At 33.3% G+C, this 21,341-nt stretch overlaps 2 protein-coding genes across 3 annotated transcripts; one reads left to right on the forward strand and one right to left on the reverse strand.

Moving 5' to 3' along the window:
- Positions 1-1,044: 1,044 nt before the first annotated feature.
- LOC120340793 (uncharacterized) lies at positions 1,045-5,065 on the reverse strand. The gene is made up of 5 exons (XM_078111367.1): positions 4,953-5,065; positions 4,238-4,411; positions 3,923-4,102; positions 2,911-3,084; positions 1,045-1,656 (listed from the first exon to the last, which is right to left on the reverse strand). The coding sequence occupies exons 1-5, from the start codon at positions 5,041-5,043 to the stop codon at positions 1,478-1,480; spliced, it is 798 nt and encodes a 265-aa protein (XP_077967493.1). The 5' UTR covers positions 5,044-5,065; the 3' UTR covers positions 1,045-1,477.
- A 6,401-nt stretch (positions 5,066-11,466) lies between these two features.
- On the forward strand, positions 11,467-14,219 carry LOC120348561 (uncharacterized). Of its 2 annotated transcripts, XM_039418720.2 has the most exons (4): positions 11,467-11,700; positions 12,075-12,319; positions 12,712-12,904; positions 13,116-14,219. In XM_039418720.2, the coding sequence occupies exons 2-4, from the start codon at positions 12,080-12,082 to the stop codon at positions 13,949-13,951; spliced, it is 1,269 nt and encodes a 422-aa protein (XP_039274654.2). In that variant the 5' UTR covers positions 11,467-11,700; positions 12,075-12,079; the 3' UTR covers positions 13,952-14,219. The 2 variants fall into 2 exon arrangements, with proteins under 2 accessions (XP_039274654.2, XP_077971166.1); XM_078115040.1 differs by lacking the exon at positions 11,467-11,700 and having other exon boundaries at positions 12,045-12,319.
- Positions 14,220-21,341: the final 7,122 nt, after the last annotated feature.

Below are 21,341 nucleotides of genomic sequence, written 5' to 3' on the forward strand. Positions count from 1 at the left end.
AATAAAAATGAGCCAATGTTTGCAACCATACAGCCATAAATATATCGATTATTTATTCTGATTATCATTCATAATATATTACTCAGTGATAACTGAATTACAGATCAGAACACGAGCTTGTTCTTATACATGTCAATTAAACCCGCTTATGAAAAGGTGTGACCCCGGTCTTTCCACCTATTCCAATATATATAATACGCAGTTGCGGAAGTGAATTTCATACTTCACTGCACTACCACTTGATTTCTATGAAAATTACGTTATTGGACACGTTTAGTGGCCATAACGATCGTTTCAAAATTTTGTTGTTTTTGGACACGTAGTGGACATAACGATCGTTTCAATATTATGTTGTTGTTGTTCTTGTTCTTTGACACGTTTTTAAAAAGTCGCTTTTCTCTTCGAATACTGGACCAATTGCTTTGAAATTTTCAGTGGTTAAAGATAAAATTTTTCTCCAGAAGGCTATTACTTTTTTTTTTGCTATGACGTCATCAAAATTATTGCCATTGGGTGGCGCTACGTGTCCATATATTTGAGCATAGCTCTCTTGTTGGACACGTAGTGGACATAACGATCGTTTCAATATTATGTTGTTGTTGTTCTTTGACACGTTTTTAAAAAGTCGCTTTTCTCTTCGAATACTGGACCAATTGCTTTGAAATTTTCAGTGGTTAAAGATAAAATTTTTCTCCAGAAGGCTATTACTTTTTTCTCTCGCTATGACGTCATCAAAATTATTGCCACTGGGTGGCGCTACGTGTCCATATATTTGAGCACAGCTCTCTTGTTGAGCGAAATATTTAACTGAATATGAAATCACATCAGTGTTTGGTGGAACGTATGTGTGCGAACAATTATTTTCTGAAATTAACTTCACGGAGAACAAGTTGGGAACAGAATTACGGTACTTATGATCAATTAGAAGATGGTCTGATAATTGTTTCATCTGGTATCTACACCCTTTGATCACATTTCCGATAAATGTGACATATTATTAACTACTTAGCTAATACTAATATACCGGTAAAAGCAGTGGAGCACTTTCAATCCCAACTAAAGTTGTATATATTTTGTTTTGTGTGGTGCTGGTGACTTTGCATAGTCCTTTGTACTTAAACTGTACCCTGTGGCCATACGAAACCTAAATCTTAACGCCCTAAAAACGAATTGACAGGGTCCATAAAATTGTAAAATGACTCATTGAATAAGGTGAGACGGCCCATCTCTTAACAAATTTTATCTTATTATTTAATGAATATCTCCCTCATCAAACTAGTATCGATCAGGTAAATCGGGCTCTTAGTTGCTATCTTTCTACGACTTCTTTGTTATCGTAATACACCCACCGTTTTAAATTCCATTCAATCAAAAAAAAGTCTCGTGTATTAAAATTGGGCAAGATTACAGTTTATTTACATCCAGTTATTGCCGTTGTGGCTTATTGCGTTGAATGAGAAAATCTGTATTGTGTACGTCACAAGCAGTTTTCTGTGTTGATTCTATTCCCTCTTCGGTCCAAGTAGCTCGGTTTACAACTCCCACATTCATGGATGCAAATTGCTTCAGGGTCAGATTTGCATATTCTTGAACAAGTATCGGGTATTTTGCATCTGGATGATCTGCTATGCATTGATCCATGTGGGCATTTCACTTCTGAATAAATGAAGATCTGTTTACTAATATACACAGTAGCTTGTAGTAAGACAATATTTGCCGAGCACATGTTAGACCAGTGATCGGTAAAGTTTTTTTTTGATTAAGTGAGGCCCAAATAGTAAAATGGAAAAAGTTTCAAGGCCCAATAGCCATCACGTTGGTGACAGCCTAGCTGGCAGCTGGTTAAGATTTCGTTGGAAATATTAAATTCAACCACATAATAAATTGTTAAGGGACATTTAAATTATAATTAAAACCAGTGCAAACGTGGCGGTACACGTCGTTAGTTTGCGCAATTGTCAGCTGTGGTGTACGTAATATTCAAATTTTGAAGTAAGTAAAAAATATAACGGAGTCAAACATCACCTTAACAAGATCACAACGCATATATTTCCTGTAAAACCATCTGATGTATGATAAATATTCATATTTTTGCTGTCATTTTGGCGAGTTTATGTAACTGTTTTATGCGGGCGCGGGCAAAAATAGGAGCGTGACAGGACAATTCGATTTATCAGCAAATTTTGTTTTTATAGAAACATGAGGGAGCTATTTTTGTAACAATCCGTTTGGCGTATCTAATCAAAAATCTCACCAAAACCATAACGGGAAACTTGAAATAGACGAAAAAAGCCGTCCAATCTCACAGCATATCTTTTATTTTGATCTATCCGAGACTGTGAGAAAAACTGAGAATTTTGGGAGACACTGCCACTCAAAGCCTTCAAAATGTAATAGAGGAAACAAATAAAATATACAGATTCATTTTTTCAACTTTTGAACAACCAATAAAACTTAGTACTTTTCGAAAATATTCCTTTATAATCACTCAAATGAAGTATAAGGAACAACTCTAAACATGAGAGAAATGATATCGTTATATCGCCTTCCTTGCGTGGAATCGCATCAGGCCGTTGGCCAGAAATTTTGTACATTATTCTATCATTTGTGATACTTTACTGTGATACCCGGTAGTTCGACGAGACATCGGAATCGCTAATTTTAGCGACAGCTTCAAAACTAAGGATTCCAAGTTGCCAAGATTGTTTCGCAAGGTAAAAACCGTACGCAACAATAGCATGAAAAGGAGCTAAATTATCTCGGGCTGGGCTAAAATGTAAATAGGATAATATACTCATCAGCAGTCTACGCCCGCAAGCGTCTCATAATATAAGAAATTTATCCAAGTATCTCGTTTATTTTTTAACGAAGTGTACCATTCATTCATCAGTCTTATATTTATAATCTTACCTTCGGGTTTATAAATCGGGTTTCCGCATGCTATTGGTTGATCAAACTCATTTACAAATTTATGAGTACATTCGCAATAATCTGGCACACAAATCAATGTATCACTTGTAGTATTGCATGTAGCTTTTTTGCATGGGTCTTCAGCGCAAGGCTTTTTAGATCCTTGGCATTTCGCTGTTGAAACAGATAATCATCTTTAAATCAAAATAAAAATAAAGTTTTTTAGATGAACTAGATTTCATCTTATTAAATAAACGCTGGAGGGTTGGTATGAAAGCGTATCTCAGCATAGAAAAAGTTCAATCGCCATATTCCTATTAAAAATATTACCAGTTGCCAGTACTGGGAAAATTATACTAAACTGGAAATCGCTCATCTAACGGATCAACAACCAATAAGTGACAATCATACTCATTCGGGCGGACATTAGAATTGGTTTTCTTTTGAATTTGTTGCGGTCTGAATATCGACAATTATAACGGCGGTTTACTCATGTTGAAATTCTAACACGGAACTGAAATATTTACCACTCCATAACATGCCTATATTTAAAAACGTTCTAGAATAGACACTCTTTGCACATATAAATAGTGGCCTAGTTTTTTTTGTGGCTCATATGAATTACTTACTGCGCACATTCTTCATTCGTGTGAAAACTACTAACTTGAGATTATAACTTTTTGAGTACGTGGCATATTTATATTTCAAATTTCCTAGTTCCGACATTTATGCATCTCCCACCATCGCTTGTTTTTGATCAAATTGATTGGCATGTTGTGACATACTTGTTACAACAATTAGCCTTGAGCAAACACCTGTCCTTGACACAACGATTACATTAACTGTTGCTAAAAATGACCCTAAGTGATCTAGTGGTATTTTAAATAACTATCTTGTTAAATATTTTGATGGTATCAATTGATTAATCCGATGGCTTGTTTATGAGATTTATGCGATAATATTTAGGTATGAGTATATCGAAACATCATGATTTGATAATGTAGTTACCCACAGCCATCAACATCTCTTTTTCGACATTCATGAGTGAGCAAACGTCTGCCGAATTTGAAAAATATGCCACAGGAACTACATTCCATTGGTTCAATGAAAATAGCATCTGGGTGTTGTTCACATCTGAAATCTTTTTTTATCAACTCTGGACAGATTGCGGATGGAATTTGATGCTTGCATGCTATCAAAACAGTTATTAAAGAGTTATTAAACATTCCTCATAAAATACAGAATTAATAGAAAATTTATAATGATTATCATGGATTTGTTACACTTTCAATTAATAAACTTACAACGTATTCTAAAATACACTTACAAAAATCGAAGCATTTCTCTAATGGAATTTTTCTTCCCGATTCGTCAAAGAAGTCCGGTCTACACCCTCCACAATAATTTGGTTCGCATATTACATCAGGTCGTAATGGACATCTGTGCACAAGGCATGGGTTTGGATAACAATTCGTTCTAGGTGCATGCGGTGGACAAACTCCTTTAAACAAAAAAACCGAATTAGCTTGTCAAAGGTTGTATTACAATCACAGTTGTTAATATATCAGCATGCTTTTTGTCTATAGACAAAAGCTAGCCATAGCTAAAATAGCTATAGCTAAAAATTTAGGATCACACTTTGTCGCATGTTTTGCATAATTAACAAGAAAGGCAATGATGGTAACCTATTTAGTGATATTCCAATATTATACAACCAACTAATGCAATTTGTGATTGCAGACATAAAATCATATCATATGTTCCCATTTTTAAACAAAATATATAAAGAAAACAAATTGAAATCAGACTGACATAATTGTTTGGGAAATCAACAGTTTTCAGAATTATTACCGTTCTGTAACTTTATTTGTTTTTCCATAAAAAAAAATTGTTATCGCTGTATTAACTTAGATTTCCGACTCAAACTTGTATACGTATGGAGCAAGGTTGAAAATCGTGCTTGCGAATAGACAATTCACAAACTTAGCATTTTCGTATTTTAGTTACAAATGTATCGAAATGATGTGTAATAAACAACTCACCTGGCCAATAGAAAAAATCAGGTAAAAATCGTGCCTGTCCCAGTCCAATAAAAGCTATAAGGTTTAGAACAATACATATATACCAGCACATTCTTGATTTAATGTAATAATAAAAATCCTTCCTTGCAGCTAAAGATCAAATAATCAACTGAATCGCGAAGTACAGTCTCTATCAGATAAAACTGTGCTACGCATTAGAAAAAATGTATCAGAGAAATATACAAGCGCATATAGAACATTATCCTTCGAAGACGCGAGACAATTTTAAAGTTCATTTTTTAATTTTAAATATATACTTATATTTGAGCTTCATGGCCATTCGATTCATCAAATATTCGTTCATAAAACTTTAAATTGCTGGGTTTCGGTCATTCCAACAAATATATTTTGCAACAATGCAAATAAGATATAAAATGCAAATATATCAAGGGTATTTGTTGATCAGTAGTGCGTGGAATTACATTTCCTCTTACTCTATATTTTATTTCTATTCACATGGAATATTTTGTGATGTACAACTAATTCCTAATGATGGTATGTAATACAACAATAAAAAAGCCAATATCACAAGAAAGGCCCAGTAGATTGTGTCTTATATATATCCGAGTTACTATCGCTCGGAAGGATCAACGCGTAAGTTAACCCGTCCTATTGAAAAATTATTAAAAAATCACCGGAAAATAATGGATAGGAAAATGACCAGAATTTGGCATTGCTAACGAGGAACGCCTTTCCTAACGCCATTGACAAGATAATCAGGACAGCGACAGGACATTTTAGTATTCGAATAACACTGCGAATATGGCCATTAATACCGACTAATATCTAGTCATAAACTAGAATACAATATTTCTTTTATATAAAACGCCTAATAGTAGTGATACCTATCTAAACTTAGTAGGACAAAAATGCCAGAACAAAATAAGAAATGATCAACTCAACAATTCATAAAGTCTATTTGTTACCTTTTCGAGACCTTGGGCGCTGCCCGATTATCGATCGATAAATTATAATAAACAGATGTTATCCTGCGACTTTAATATGAAATATCGACAACATTTGTATACTTGACTAAAATATATAAAAAAATGTCTTGTTTTTACTGTTAGTACAATATTAAATGATATAAGTTACCCAATTGAGAAAAAAATGTAGCCTATGTATAGAAAAATGATGATGCTTGGTAAAATCAGCAGTATTGTGAACAATAAGTCTGTGCCAGAAATTATAATGACTAAGAAATGTTTAGAAACTTTTTTTATTTTTCACTGTTGTTAATGTTATGATAAACAACGCTTGTTTTTTATTTATATGGAAAACCTTATCAACATTGACATCAATATTTTTGTCAAAATAAGCCACGCCTATTTTACATCGCCAAATTCAATATCAAATTCTAAATTAATTTCGTTATTGTGATCATGAAATTGCGTTAAAGGTATGAAAGTATGCTTATATTTGGGATTTCCTCCTAAAATTGTGGGATTTTGGGCCCAGACAATTGCGTGATTTATTTATATCTATCGTGATGATATGCTTGATTTTTATAACTAAGCCTATACGCTATACACTAAGCCACCAATCCTCATATATTTTGATTTCGTGGTTAATGACTTATCGTTCATCCGCCTGATTTTCGCAAGGTTAGTAAAGAACGACAGTATGGTACATATATAAAATTTACTATATTATAAATTCAGAACTTGCCACATTCATGTAAATGTATGAGTACTAAACTTTTAAATATAGTTAAAGTCTGTCGAAATGTACTTCAATTCAGTAAAAGAAAATGCCAGCACCTGCAACATTTGTATTGTTTTCCATACACAGTCGAAAACAAGTACAAGGCGAGATCAATTTTCCGATATTACATCACTCAACCTTATCTCTCCAGCAGGATGGGCGAATCCTGCCTCTCGCTTAGTCTGTAGCGTACACAGGATATCGCTGAGTGGAGGAGGGGGGATTGGGCATTTTAAAATTGAATATTTGTGACTTTATAATTCGAACAACTATGCGTTATATGGAAATTCGTAAAATATATAATGACGTCATGATGAATCTCCCCCATTTCTTTGAAATATTATGAAATCTGTTACTATTGCACGACCCAAGCGTGTGTTTAGTGACAAGTAAAGTCGACATTTAATTTAAATAAAAACAAATAATCATCACTTTTGAGTTGATTTCATTCATTCACTCAATGTCAATGAGAACCACCCACATGTATTTATGATACTGGACCTTTCTTTTGCATTTCGTTTTCTTTTCGGATATTGGATCAGAATTTTTTAGAACACAAAAACCGAATCTTATAAATTGTTTTTTTAAAACCCTGTGTATATATAATTACTCCAAGCCCATATGAATATGTAAGCGTAATAGAATTCAATTGACAGTTAGTTTAACTGAATTGTTCTGGTGCTTTGTGATTTTTTTGTTCTATAAACATCATAGGGGACAAATATTAAATTATCTTACGCCACGACAGGTAAATATGATAAAATAATTGATCGTGACGCTTTAAAACAAAACTAGGTATTTTTATTGAAGAAATGGAGGCCACAATTCCTGAAAGTTTTTGGATGAAAGTTTGAGAACCCCTGTTCTAAGACATGTGATTTTAAAAAGAGTATGAAGTGTACAAAATACCTGTAAAATGGGAAATAAAATTGGAAATCACGAGTTTAATGCCGCTGAAAAAAACATCTTTGCTATCCTAACGTTCGTTACAAAATTATATCCGTATTTTATTAGCACAATCAAACTTTATACTCAAGGTGGTGATAGAGAGTATAAATGTCGTATTGATTTACAATGATTCATTTGCGTCAAAACACACTGAAATTCAAAGTAATAGTTTCCGCAATGACTACATTATGTTTGTTAATATTATTCTGTGACAAAACGCATGAATCGTGGCTGTTATATACTAATGTTAGCTGGAGGTAGGGATGTGTAAATGAAATTGGCAAAGTTATCAAACAACAGTTGTATAATTTTGTATATTAAACAAGGGATGTATTAATGAAATGCGGCTATATAATTATCTGAAGACCAGTCCCACACTGATATATTTCAAAGAAAACTATTACACCATATAGTGGCCATAATATTTACCGTTTGAAGTCATTTTTAATTGGTATTTCAATTTTTTTTTTCAAATTTGGAAACTTGCTACTCAATCTTGAAAATATTACCCTGCGTCTTGATCTAATAGTTATTGAGAACTCAATTAAATTTAAAATATATATGCTCATTCAAAATTCTATGTTCTTCAGAAGAGAATAGAACTATAAAGATTTCATATTTTAGATTAAGTCTTATTGGGCTGAGACTGTATTGCATCGCAAGTGAGCCCCTGTGAATGAAGAACGCTCCCTTGTGCTGGTATTAACATGATTTTTTATGTCATCAGCAGCTGTCTGTCTACTTTCAATTATTTTAATAGTTTTCATGTAAGCAGCAGTGTAGCCTATCATATGATACGAATTAATGGAAAATACTTGTGATAACATCAGAACCAAATACCGTTAATAAAATTTAATGCATTGTATCAGATATCTACGGTGCAACATAAGAGATAGGCGTTCAGAAAAAAAGAAACGCAAAAAATAAACTAATAAAGGCGTCATGCTGAAGAGAGTTTGTGCTTCGATATGCCTACTGTTCATTGCTTATCTCTGGACTATACTTAATAACGAACCAAGTTTTTCTAAATATTCTTGGCGTATTTTTTACATTTTATATCGCGCTGGGTGGTAAAGTTATAGAGTTTCAGTGTAATACGGTTTCGTTTCGCGATTACGCCATATTGTAAATACCATTACAGAAAACTAGAAATTTATATTCATCGATAAGATGATGATTCGAAGATTTTTTATTTTAAATTATTTGTGTTCCGAATGAATGCCGGAACGTCAATTTATAACTCAGGTATAGTTTGTTTTTGTGGAATTTCAAATTGAACTATCAACCAACGGCTAACACCGTTCTTTTTGAATAAATTCAATTATTCAACAATAAGGTCGGTTATATTATTTTTGTTGCGTTTTATATAACAAGTTTGAGGTCATATTCATCCCTTACTCCTAATTTAAAAAACTCTTATCATCTGGTCTGGTGTCTTGTAATAAAATTCAAAACGAGAATATCGGTCAGAGACCGAAGACTTATCGATCGAAAGTTAGGGAATCCCCTAAAACAGCGCTCTTACTTCATAGTGACACCTTATGTCTCATCACTAATTAATTAATAACTCGCTAATTATACGACATAATTCATCCAAAATCAATAGGCTTCTGGTCCGACATATGATGAATGCACATGCAAAATCTGGAGCAGATTCAATCTCGTTTTCGTGAGATATTGCGAGCATCTAACAGACAGACAGACAAATACCTATCAACATACTAACCGATTAAAATAGATAAGTAACAAACTGTTGCATTGTTACAGAACTATGGTTGTTTTTTAGCTTTGTTAGGAACAATGACATGAATACTTCATAAAAATCACATCCTGCCTTTATAAAGCATAATAGCAAGATTGTATATTTCAATGAAATAAAACAATGGCTTTTGCGTATAAACATTATTGGTGCATTCTAGGCCGAGAAGCGTTTACTTTTGCATATCCACTATTTTTATGACATTTTTTCGTTTTTGCTTTAGTGAATAAATCTTTTGTAAATACATAATCGTTACAATGACAGTATACAATGACGGACCGCAAGTCGTTTAAATGTGACATAGCAGATTCATCGTAGTAGACGATTTGAAATATCGTGCTTCGGTGGTTGAAGCATTGCGTCAAAATCGTTAGGATCGCGATTGCCATCGCATTGCCCGCCTCCGCAGAGTGGCGTACATATAACTGGAAGGTCAGATCTTCACTACATTATCCGGGTTCAAGTACGAGAAGCCATCAACAAATGAGGTATCTCCATAATATTTTCATGATTAATGAAGACTGGTAACCGGGAAGAATCTTGGTCTGTCATATGACAATCCGCCTTATTGACTTTCTTTTACCCGAGAACAAATGAAAATCCTAGCTTATTGCATTTTACAAAAACAGTGTGTCAAAAATGATTTTGCTTCTGTAGAGACTTGTTGTTGGGCCCATGGTGAGCTGAATGTGAATAAATTAAGAAACAATTCTGTTGTTTCTTCTTGAATCACAATTTAATAAAAAAAATCCTAAAATTTCCATATATGGCAGCAAAAAAGACTAACAAAAAGTTATTTATCGATGATGATCAACCTCTATTTGATATTCAGAATCATTTTTACATATAACCATTAATACCCTAGGTTTTGAATTAATACCTGTAAATCTTACATTACAAAAATTTCAAAGTGCCGCCACCTCCTCATCTCTTTTGATCAAAGCACAGGTCGATTTCCACTGCAATTTAAATATTCAGTACCCACGAAATTTGCGACTATTACCAGTAATTCTATGAATAATTTCCTATCCAGTGATCATTTTATGCCATTAGGGTAAAAGTAATGTGACGCAACGTTAGGTTGGTTATACATTTTCTTCAATTGTTGTAAATATTCACTCGAAAAAAACTTTTATTTGAAATTTATACATAATGAGAATTTAGTCAAGTACGGGGCATTGGTATCACATATATAACGCTTGGATAACATGGTGCGATATATTCACTAATAAAATACCGAAAGCTAGGAAATTCAAGGGAGTCCATTTGAATTTATAGAAGCTCATATTTTTGAGGATTGATATGTAAAAAAATATCTCGCCCTGAATAATTATGTAAAAAGTTCTTTCACCGTAGTGTTATATTTATAGTGATCAACAGATATTTGTAAACATATCAAGAGCGCCACGTTTTGGGATAGGGAGTCTCTTGTACATTCAAGGATAGTTTATTTCGCTCAGGAGTTTTATATAAAAAATAAATTAGTAATTGAAAATGTGTAAAGACGTAGGTATCGGCATGGAGAATTTATGAAAGACAATAATGCTAGACGCCGAGCTCTTTTGTCAATATTGCACACGTCGTTCATTTCAGTATTTTGATAATAATTCAGGCGCTCCACAAGTATGTGTACCAATATGGAGGTAAACAATTTTTTTCGCCTACTTTACATCAAGTTGTGTAAAGGGACGGAAGCTTATGGACAAGAAGTATATTCACTTGGCTAACACAGACAGTCCCCGAAAAAGATTAAAGTAAAAATATTTTGATAAAAAATTTAAAAATAAAAGCATATGAATAAATAAAAATTCATCCCGAACCCCCTCTTTAAGAGTTTTTGCTAAAATTAAATAAAACCTTTTCTGCCACATTTTCGTCTATGGATAGTGTCACGTGTTTTTAAAATAGCATTTTTCAAATAAAATGGCGTAAAATTTAGAAAATGAGATCCATTTTCTAATCTCTCGTTTTAGCACAAAATCCGGAAAAAACATCGACGCATCACTGGGTTTTTCCAGATTCGAACATTTATAGCCACGCAGTTGAAGCTGAAACCTTGGATAATACGCTGGCTATTGTTTTGGGCATATATTCGGTTTTAAGATATTTTTTATTTGTTGTTGAGATTTCGATGCTGTCGAACAATGTTGTTAAATGATTTAATGAATTTCATTAATATGCGGTTAAGTCGACAAGATTGAATAATAGCAATCTCAAAAATAGAAATTAATATTCGATCAAACTCTACAACTGGATATCAATTTTAATACTAGAAGCCGTAGATAACGAAGAACAAAAGTAAGATTTTAGAATAAATGTCTCTTAAGGTCGAATTTATTTTTAGAATAAACGATTAAAAAAATTATATTTTTGTTCTCAGTTTTTTTTCTTAATTAATTTCACGTAGTAAGGTAGTAATCGAAGTTAAATTGACAAAGCGTGTATTTCTTAGTCCAATCGTACTTATAGAGACAAATTAGATCACTCGTATATTTATCCATCAAATATCAACGCGGGTAATATTGTTTTCAGTAGAACAACTATCATTGGTAGTATATTATCATACTAGTCTAGTCGCCAATTTCACCCTGTATTTTTAAGTGTGAATAATACAATATATTATTTTATTTTCAGTTCTAATATTTATCATTATTCAATAAACTTGAATACAGAACAAATGGCAAATGACAACGAAGAATTCGCGAATACAGCCCTCGATTCATCACCAGAACAAGATGATCTTTCGTCGCCAAACATGGGACCTCAAAAGCCGCTCAGGACCCCAAAATGTGCTCGGTGTCGTAACCACGGAGTCGTGAGCGCCCTAAAGGGACACAAAAGGCATTGTAGATGGAGAGATTGCCAGTGTTCAAACTGTCTGTTGGTTGTGGAAAGACAAAGAATAATGGCTGCTCAGGTAAAATATAATATATCCGACTGTGTTCTGTTGGAAGCTAGAAAAATCTGTGTGTTCCATGACTGAGAAAAATCACATATCAAATGCGCCGAATCCCATATTTTATTCGAAAGTTGTAATTTAGGTTGAAAGGTTTTCATATTACAGTACCAGAAAAACTGGTATCATAATGTTTATAAACAAATATTACAAAATGGCGGAAGACATTGGTGTCAATATTCAGAAAAAAATAATGACAATCTATACCGAAATTGCTATATGAAGTAGCTTTGCAATGTATAAAGCCATGCGTCAAATAATTCTATGTCGATGTTACTTAAGATAAAACTCTGAAAATTGTTGGTTTGAGTTTCAGACAGTCGCAAGACCTTCTCATTGATGTTTTTATCCAGGTTGCACTCAGACGACAACAAGCTGCTGAGTTGAAAAAGGGCGGAAGTTTGTTGAATCCAGATTGTGACATCACCAATGATATTACGAGAAAACAATCGCGTGATGCAATGAACAGAGCAGCAGCAGAATCTTTGAAAATACGTAGCAGAGCATTGAGAAATGCTCGATTGTCCGCAAAGGGATTTCTTGACGGTAGGATTTTATTTTGTACATCAGTGGAAGATGAGTTTTCAAAAGTGAACAATTACCCTATAGCATCGCATTTATGGTCAGAGTAGATTAGGTAATTAAAGATTTTCAATTCCGTTGTACAATTCCGTTTGTGTTCACTTCAACTTCAAAATTCTATTATTATATAAATCAGCTATTTTCTGTTTGCCAATTATTTACTTTTACCTTCTAGAGACTGGACTTGCTTTGAATCCAGACCATTTTCCACCGTTAACAGAACGAATGCGAAAACGTAAAACATTTGCTGATGAAAGTCTACAACATATGCAAGAGAGTGCAAATTATTTTCGACCTACATTTTACGCGCCGAAACCCAGTGCAAACGTGTTTACTCGTTATTGTGGGCAATCTATACCAAATAATTCCAGAGTGACTTCTCCCAAAGTTGTTCTACCAGAGAGATTGGGTCATTTGAGTAGAGTGCCTTTAGGCGTCGAGGAGAACCATTCCCTCACAAACCCGAATATTTCACCAAGGCAACGTGACGTCATTGCTGATACGCATCGCACCACGCCTGATTTTTCTTCTGAAGATGACGTACCTGACTCAAAACAATACCCATGGCTTTCACGTAAAAGAAAATCTACATGCCGGGTTTCACCACAAGAGAAGCGGCCTTGTTATCCATGGGACAAGCTACCACTCCAAACTAACAATGAAGTCGGAAATTTTACCAATCCTTTGTATAATATGTTTCATTCGATGAATTCAACAATTCCGAAAGTTCCTTTCTCTAGTCCATTTGAATTTACCCCAGTTCCCAATTTCTTGGCTCTCGATACTCAATTAAAACAAATTCAACGAATGCAATTTCTCATATCAGCATATCAAAATAGTCGACTCCTTGATCAGAAAAGTCCTCTATATTTTCAACATCAAAATTTAATGTTGCCTAGTTCTTTATTTTCTTCTAACGTCGACGCTCAATCTCCGATAGCATCATCGCCAGTCGGCACAAAATTGCATCCGACTAATTTCACTGTAGAATCTATTATTGGTACTCAGTAGAAAAATGAATATTCTTTCATGAGAGTTAGTGCTTCCTTTTTTGACATGTAGTTTGTCGACCCTTGGACTGTAGCGGAAGCCCGTTATTGGCCCAATTTATTAGCAATTCATAGTTTACAATCCTTCAGAAATAGTGATAATCGTGGAATAATTCCTAGAGTTTAAAATCTTTCAATTGCAGATTCGTGTTTTGTTTTATCTTCATATTTTGTTATTGTAGCATATTCATGCATTATGACTTCATTCATAATTTTTTTTATCATTTTTATACGTGGATATAATAAAAGAGAATACCATATTAAAAGATGTTTGCTTTGCTTCTGGTACACTTGGTTTTATCCGGAGCCAGTATTTAGATCACTGTAACTCTGTCCGCCGCATTGGGCCCACGATATTTCTAGATGTATTTTAGTAATTTAACCATTAAAATTATAATCATGTATATGTCAGCATGTTTATTGTATATATATATATACGCAGGACTCAAGTTACTTCAATCGTGTTTTGCATTCAGTTAAAAGGTATTAAACAAAAGACAAGTTCATTTTCTATTATAAAATTTTAATTTTTGGTCGTTTCTCTCTCCACCCACCCAGACCAGGCCCAGCGTTTGTTGAGGCAGGCTCGGGTTTCATCAATCCTTCAATAATGTCAAAACATGTCAAATAAAATTCATATTGATTTTGTGCGTTAGATGTTGTTTCAATTATGAATTCATTTTTGCATTTACACAGTTGCAAATCGAAATTTGGGGAAACTTTTATCCGGGACTCTTAATTTTCGCGGAATTTTTATCAAAAAAAAAATTGAAAAAAATAAAATAAGTCAAATGTTAAATACTATATTTAATTGGCAACCAAACAAATTCGTGGGAAATAGTTCTGTTAAAAATGTTGATTAAACCTTGGAATTTATGCCTTCCCACCGGTATCTGTTTCTATTGAGGTTAACTTCCGGGATCAAAGGCAATAGTTTCAGATTAAAATCATGTAATCAAAATAAAGTATCGTTGAAGCAAACAGAACAGTTTTTCTGAATCCAAACTAATTTTAACGTCTCAGCTATCAAGATTTGTTTGGCTTCAATTTACCGCAGAGACATTTTATAGCTGCAACATAAAATCGCACCAAAATTGTACAGATGTGATATCGTGTTCAGGTCCTCAAAATAAACAAAATTGAGTTGGCCTCTAAGTAGACCGGCATTCGCAAAACAAAAGAAATCAATCTGGTCCCCATCTAACTTGTAAACAATAGCTTGCGGTATAGTTACACTTCAAATGCGGAGGAATCGTGAATGGTTGTTTGAGCGTCTTATCAATCCGTGGGAAAATCAGAATGGGTTAAATTTGTCGAAATACAACGCCGCTTCTATTGTCAAGAGTTGGTTCAAGTTTTATTTTTTCAAGGTGGTCTTAAATGGGAAAAATTTCGGAAACAGTTAAGACAGGAAGTTCAAGGTTAAGTTGTTAAAGAATTCTTTATGTGTATTCAAAAAATCGTATGTAAGAATATATAAGTCCGAAATATGAATGCAATATTTGTAATGGACTTTATGAATACGTTATTACAAGTTTTCCTGACTTTTATTCTGATCAAAGCTATACGCAGAAGCAAACACTCGGAAGTAGCAAGAAAACGAACTCGTTCTGCTTTAGTATCGAAATCATCATCAAGTCTTCAGAGATCACTAACTTTGGACGTAGTGTACACTGATAATTCGTTACTATTATGCGCATAAAATGCCAGAAAAATGACAAAAACACAAATACAACCTATTTTTTTTATTAGTAAGTTTTTAAGGATGTTTCAAAAACAAAACTCCAACTTACAGCTCTAATAACTGTTTAAATATATACTACTTGTACTACCGTTACTAACGCACTTTGTCAATTATAATAAGTGTTTATACATATGTTAAAAAAATGGCGATAATTGAATTACCTGATTACTGAGGAGTATACGTTACAAGTTACCGCTTTATAGATAGCTCGTGTTGTTTTTGTAGTTTTAAAACAGCTTCGAACATCAACTTAGCTTCAAAGAAGCAAGAATGCATCATGAGGTAACTTGAAGCTTTATACAAACACGCTTTGATTGCCCAAATCCTGAATAAAAGTGTTTGGTAAATGAAAAATTTTGTCCTAATTTCGTTATTTAAGAGTCATAATAAGTAAACCACGTTTGTTTTTTATTTGTATTTTATTGACATATTGGCAAATCGTTCAACAAAAACATTTTTTCCAATGTCAATCTAATTTATATTTCGTATAGAATCATAATGTATAATAAAAATGCTGCTTTTCCGGTGATTATTTGCTGAGTAAAAATACCTCGATTACATGCGAGTATATAGGATTTGATGGCACTGAAAGAACCACATTATACAGGTACAGAAAAATTTTAATAAATATTACTTGCTTACAAAGTTTCGCATGTATTATCGTAAATGAACTACTAAATTAAAAGATTGGGCATGTGTACCGTTCAGACAAGCATGATTTCCTCTCATTTTGACCCCTTCATGACACTCATGTTGACTCAGAGAATTACCCTGTTGCGTAAGGGTGAAGATTCGCTGTTATTATATAAAACCAAACCTTTAAGTAACTATTCATTAAAAATTTATTATCTGCTTTATACGGCACCACATTGATATAAAACGATTTAATTGAAATTAGTAAGAAAATTGAGGAATATTTGTTAATTTTCTAAACATCCAAGTGTGGTCCACCTAAAATGGGACGTCATAATTAAACTTTGGATTTTAGGTAAATAAGTTTTCAAATAGGAAGATGTTTTCATTCCCTTTAAGCGCCTGTTCTCAGATTTATACATCAATATTTGTATCACATTTAAAGCTGTCATCACCTAATTGGTCAGATTACATCACAACACATAGTTGGAGATGAATCATTCGCAAAGTGGGAGAAAAATTTATCGAAAGTTAAAAGATGCTCGAAATGTAACGGACGACTGATAATCGGCACCCACGCGTGCTCTTTTGTTTTTAGTATTTGATTGTTTTGCCATAAATCATGTGAATGAATTGTAATTTCCTATATCTGACTCACAGATTTGCTAATTCTCTCTAAGGTGGTCTTTATTCGACGGAGTTGTATCTAAAATCACTCATCTTTGAAAGCAGGGTCTAATAAAAAGTTGGAATGAAGTGTTGTTTTGTCACAAACAGAAATGTTTCCAATTGAACAGATATTCACACAATTTTAAATGATTCCTCGTCCCTACATCTTTTATTTTTCTTTCTTATCCTTACTTCACATCAGACTTCATGCTTATGTTGAAATCTGGATTTTCAATTGTGACATCGTATATCTATTGTGACGTAATAACAGGCAATCGAAAATAAAACTGTACTACATTGACAACAATAATCAATCACATGATAGGTGGTTAATGTTATTGCTCCAACGTGACGGGAACAAGTGATTCGAGAAAGTTCAAAGGCGCCATAGGTTATGAAATTGAAACCGAGAGTGACCGTAAACATAATGATCGCTTGCGGTGTATTGTTTGTTGAGGTATATCTACGGAACTGTGGGGTTACATATATGAACATGAAATCAGACCTTATAACAAGGTTCGTTACATTATTGCCACCGGTATGGCTGCTATCGTTACACTGTTCGAATCTTGGCAAAGTTTAAGCGTAAGATAAAGAATTCTCACAAACTTTAATTACAATCCGTCAAGTATGAATTATACTTCTCAGACTCAAATTCAGTAAAAACTCAAATAAATAATGTTTCTCATATGTAATTACAGTCTAATATACTTTGCAATCCTGATTGAATTTACCTATTTTTTCAACTAATAAATGTAACACCTACATCCGATATAGCGCATTAAATTTTACTCGCGGTATTCAATTACGATGTTATCGCACTGATTTTCCATTAATTCTTAAACGTAAAACCTCATAAAAAATTTGAAAAGACCACTTGAACTGATATTATTACATTTTGCTACTAATACGAAATAAAATGTTGAAAGTTTGCTATATCTCCAAAATATGTGCGCAGATTTTGAGAAATTTGAATTGTGAAAATTGTGTAAAGCTTTTGAAACAAACGTGTACAAAACAGTGGCAAACCAACTCTTTAAGGTTAATTTACGAATTTTAAAAATTAGTATACCCTTACACACTCCTGAAAGAAAACTAAAAATTGCTATTGAACGTCATGTGTTTAATGGAGAATGGACGAGCAAATATTACGTTACAGAGAATAAAATTGTGTGTGTGTTGTGCTAAAGAGGAGATCAACTTATGACATCATAAAAGCAAACGTGAAAATTTTGGCAGCAATTTTTCTAGGAAGAACAAAAAATATTATAAGCTACGCATGGGGTAAAAAAATTCAAAATGAATAGACATTGTTTACGAAGCAATAAGCTATCCTACAATTTCGCCAAACGCAATAAGGCTTTCAAATCGAATGCAAATTATTTGGAATACCATATCACTATATCGCTCTTTGCTAACTTCTGTGGAGACGATGTGGCCCCAAGCCAACCCTAATAAATATATATGGACAATACAACAAAATTGTTAACGGCAAATTATTATATTTTTACTTTGTACACAGTAAGAAATTGAAAATAAAACTAGTTGTTAGATATGAAAACAAACTATCAAAAGAACGAATGATTTTCTTCCATTTTTGTTTTAAAAATGTACGGTACATACTGCCAAAATTTTAGCCCAACTTATCAGTCACCAGTCATCCTGTATGAAAAGGGATATGCATCTTCAAAGGTAACAAAAAATACTCATTTGTCAACAAAACCCATGCGACTTAGACACGGTTCGTTAAACATGACGTATGCAGGTGGCATCATATTGTCTTACAAAAAATAGGTGTCAAATTTCATTTTCTGCATGTAAATAAAAGGCGTCTCAAACGTCTATATCAAATGTAGTCAATTGCGATGAGGTAAAATGCCATACAAATTATGAAAAAATAGTGTCCTAGGAGTCGAATCAAATAGTGTTTGAAAGCAAATCTATATAAACTCAAACGTATTGTATTCATGAAATACTGTCAGTCTGTTGCAGGTGAAAAATATTGGTCGATGAGGGATTTGTTGAAACGTGTTCTCAATGATGTGGTGGACATAAATTGACGACCGAGATCATTTGCCTGAAATTATACTAAGAATACAATGAGAATATGCATGTTGTTGAGTGATACGGGCCTTGTGGTAAAATAAAGTTAATTTCTCGCAGGCATATGTAGTAATATGAGCTGTTCCCAACATATCTACTGTTATAGATTAACGTTAGCAAGTCTTTTACTACGGCATCCAACTTCAAAGCAGAACAAACAGAATTACGTGAATTCTTCTTATCTCAACTCTTGCTTCTTGCATTTACCCCTTATCATTCAGCGTTCTATTACCAAAGTATTCTAACAAAACGATGCTTTTGACACCCCAGCTGGAGATTAGTCATGCGTAATTAAACCTGTCTTATGTATCTAGATTGTTTTGTCAAATATCAGATAGTGGTTTCCCGCGGCCCAAAGGAACCATCAAAGTTAGTATAAACAGAATTAGAAAATTCAAATATTTGAAACAACGTATAGTGTTCTAGGCGAAGTCATTTGTGTACATCTGGTGTTACATAAAATTAGGTTCTACTGCGGCTTTCCTATAATGAATATTACGATACTACTGCAAAGTAAAAAAAAGCATTTCTAGATATTCAAATTACGGCGCTCCAGAAGTGTGTGTACCAATATGGAGGTAACTAATTTTGTTCGCCTACTTTACACCAAGTTGTGTAAAAGAATTGAAGCCTATGGGTAGGTATGGGTAAGGTAGGTATATGGGTAGGGTAGGTATATGGGTAAGTATATTCACTTGGCTAACAAAGACAGTTCCCGAACTCAATTGGAATAAAATTATGGCCTAACCCTAAGCTGGTACACACACTACGGGAGTACCCAAATTACATTGATAATGAAAACACTACTATTCTTTTTATCAAGTAAATATGTCTGAGAGTACTTGTGGTGAAAAAATGGAAAAAAAAACGAAACCCTCTAAGAAAGAGATGTGAAAAGTCTCCGTACCTTCGTTCCGCGTTTATTGTAATGCTGAATCCATATTTGATCTGTGACACAAGAATGCTTGAATAAGATAAAGTCAAGTGTTTATAGCACCAAATACGCATAATCTGTATTCACTCTTTAGAGTATTTCTGGGTATTCCTGATGGTAAAGCTTATACTATGTGGGATGATATTTTTGGTTAAAATAAAATTTTATATATGCATTGAAATGTTATAGAAACTTGCTCTTAAAAAGCTGATATTGCAGCCGTCATTTGAATGCACGATTATATTGTATCGGGACACAACGGACATAATATCTACCTACGTCTACTTTTTTGAACCATACGTTAATTCATTTGTTCACTTAAATTTCTATTAAATCTCATATATAATTTTTATTCGCGTTATTTCGGTGAAACGTTTGATCTCCGGAAATTTCAACAATATCAAGTATGCTCGAAAAAATCATAATGTGTCTTGATATCAAAGTGCTACCCCTACTTTGACTCAATTTAGGTATCTATTTACCGCCAATTTTGCGACTATTACGAGTATAATGTAAATGGAACGTATCCGCTATTTATTTCAAGTCTGACAGTGACGTCACTCGGGGTGGTAATTTGGTGGGATTAGGCCGAATGTGGATCACCAATATGAAATTTCGCATGTTATAAATAATCGGTGAATTGAAATATTTTTTTTTTAATAAACATAATTAATAATATCGAGATATTATACAAATCAGAAATATGATTAAAATATATAGAAAAAGGGTGTGAGCACTGAATATTTTTATGACCTTCATTAACTGCTGTTGTTGAAGTTAGTTATACAAAATGGCACAATTGTATTATTTAGAAACCTAATGAAGAATATTTTTTCATCCATGACTTCAGAGTACCGAGAGCAGCGTATATCACTTTTTCATATAGAGAATCCATCGAATGGCATATTTAATTGTTCATTGTGGACTATATACTGTTTATATTCTGAACAAGTCTCTGATATTTCAATACCGTCAAAGTTCAATAGTATTTAAATAATCCACACTATACGAGTACATGCAACACATTTATTTCAAATATTGAATTTGAAGCAATGTACTTTTTCGTATATATTTTAACAAGATAAATAAATGGTAGTTTTAAAGCGAGACATAGGCAACTTAAGTGATTCGGACCTAAACAATGAAAACCATGAGAAAAATATTCTGGCGTAATTGTTTGCATTCAAACTAGAATAAAAAGTCAAAGTGCGACCGATAATAATATGTACATAAAGAGCTATCCTTGCAGATAGCTAGTAAATTCACTCA

The sequence above is a fragment of the Styela clava genome, chromosome 1 (assembly GCF_964204865.1).
Source record: "Styela clava chromosome 1, kaStyClav1.hap1.2, whole genome shotgun sequence".
NCBI lineage: Eukaryota > Metazoa > Chordata > Ascidiacea > Stolidobranchia > Styelidae > Styela > Styela clava.

Excerpts from the sequence above, each read along its gene's own strand:
- LOC120340793 (XM_078111367.1), bottom strand. The coding sequence starts at position 5,043 with ATGTGCTGGTATATATGTATTGTTCTAAACCTTATAGCTTTTATTGGA. Across the intron at positions 4,103-4,237 it reads AGAGAAATGCTTCGATTTTT|CATGCAAGCATCAAATTCCA; the intron begins GTAAGTGTATTT and ends CTGTTTTGATAG. Across the intron at positions 1,657-2,910 it reads CCCGATTTATAAACCCGAAG|AAGTGAAATGCCCACATGGA; the intron begins GTAAGATTATAA and ends TCATTTATTCAG.
- LOC120348561 (XM_039418720.2), top strand. The coding sequence starts at position 12,080 with ATGGCAAATGACAACGAAGAATTCGCGAATACAGCCCTCGATTCATCA. Across the intron at positions 12,320-12,711 it reads AAAGAATAATGGCTGCTCAG|GTTGCACTCAGACGACAACA; the intron begins GTAAAATATAAT and ends GTTTTTATCCAG. Across the intron at positions 12,905-13,115 it reads CGCAAAGGGATTTCTTGACG|AGACTGGACTTGCTTTGAAT; the intron begins GTAGGATTTTAT and ends TTTACCTTCTAG.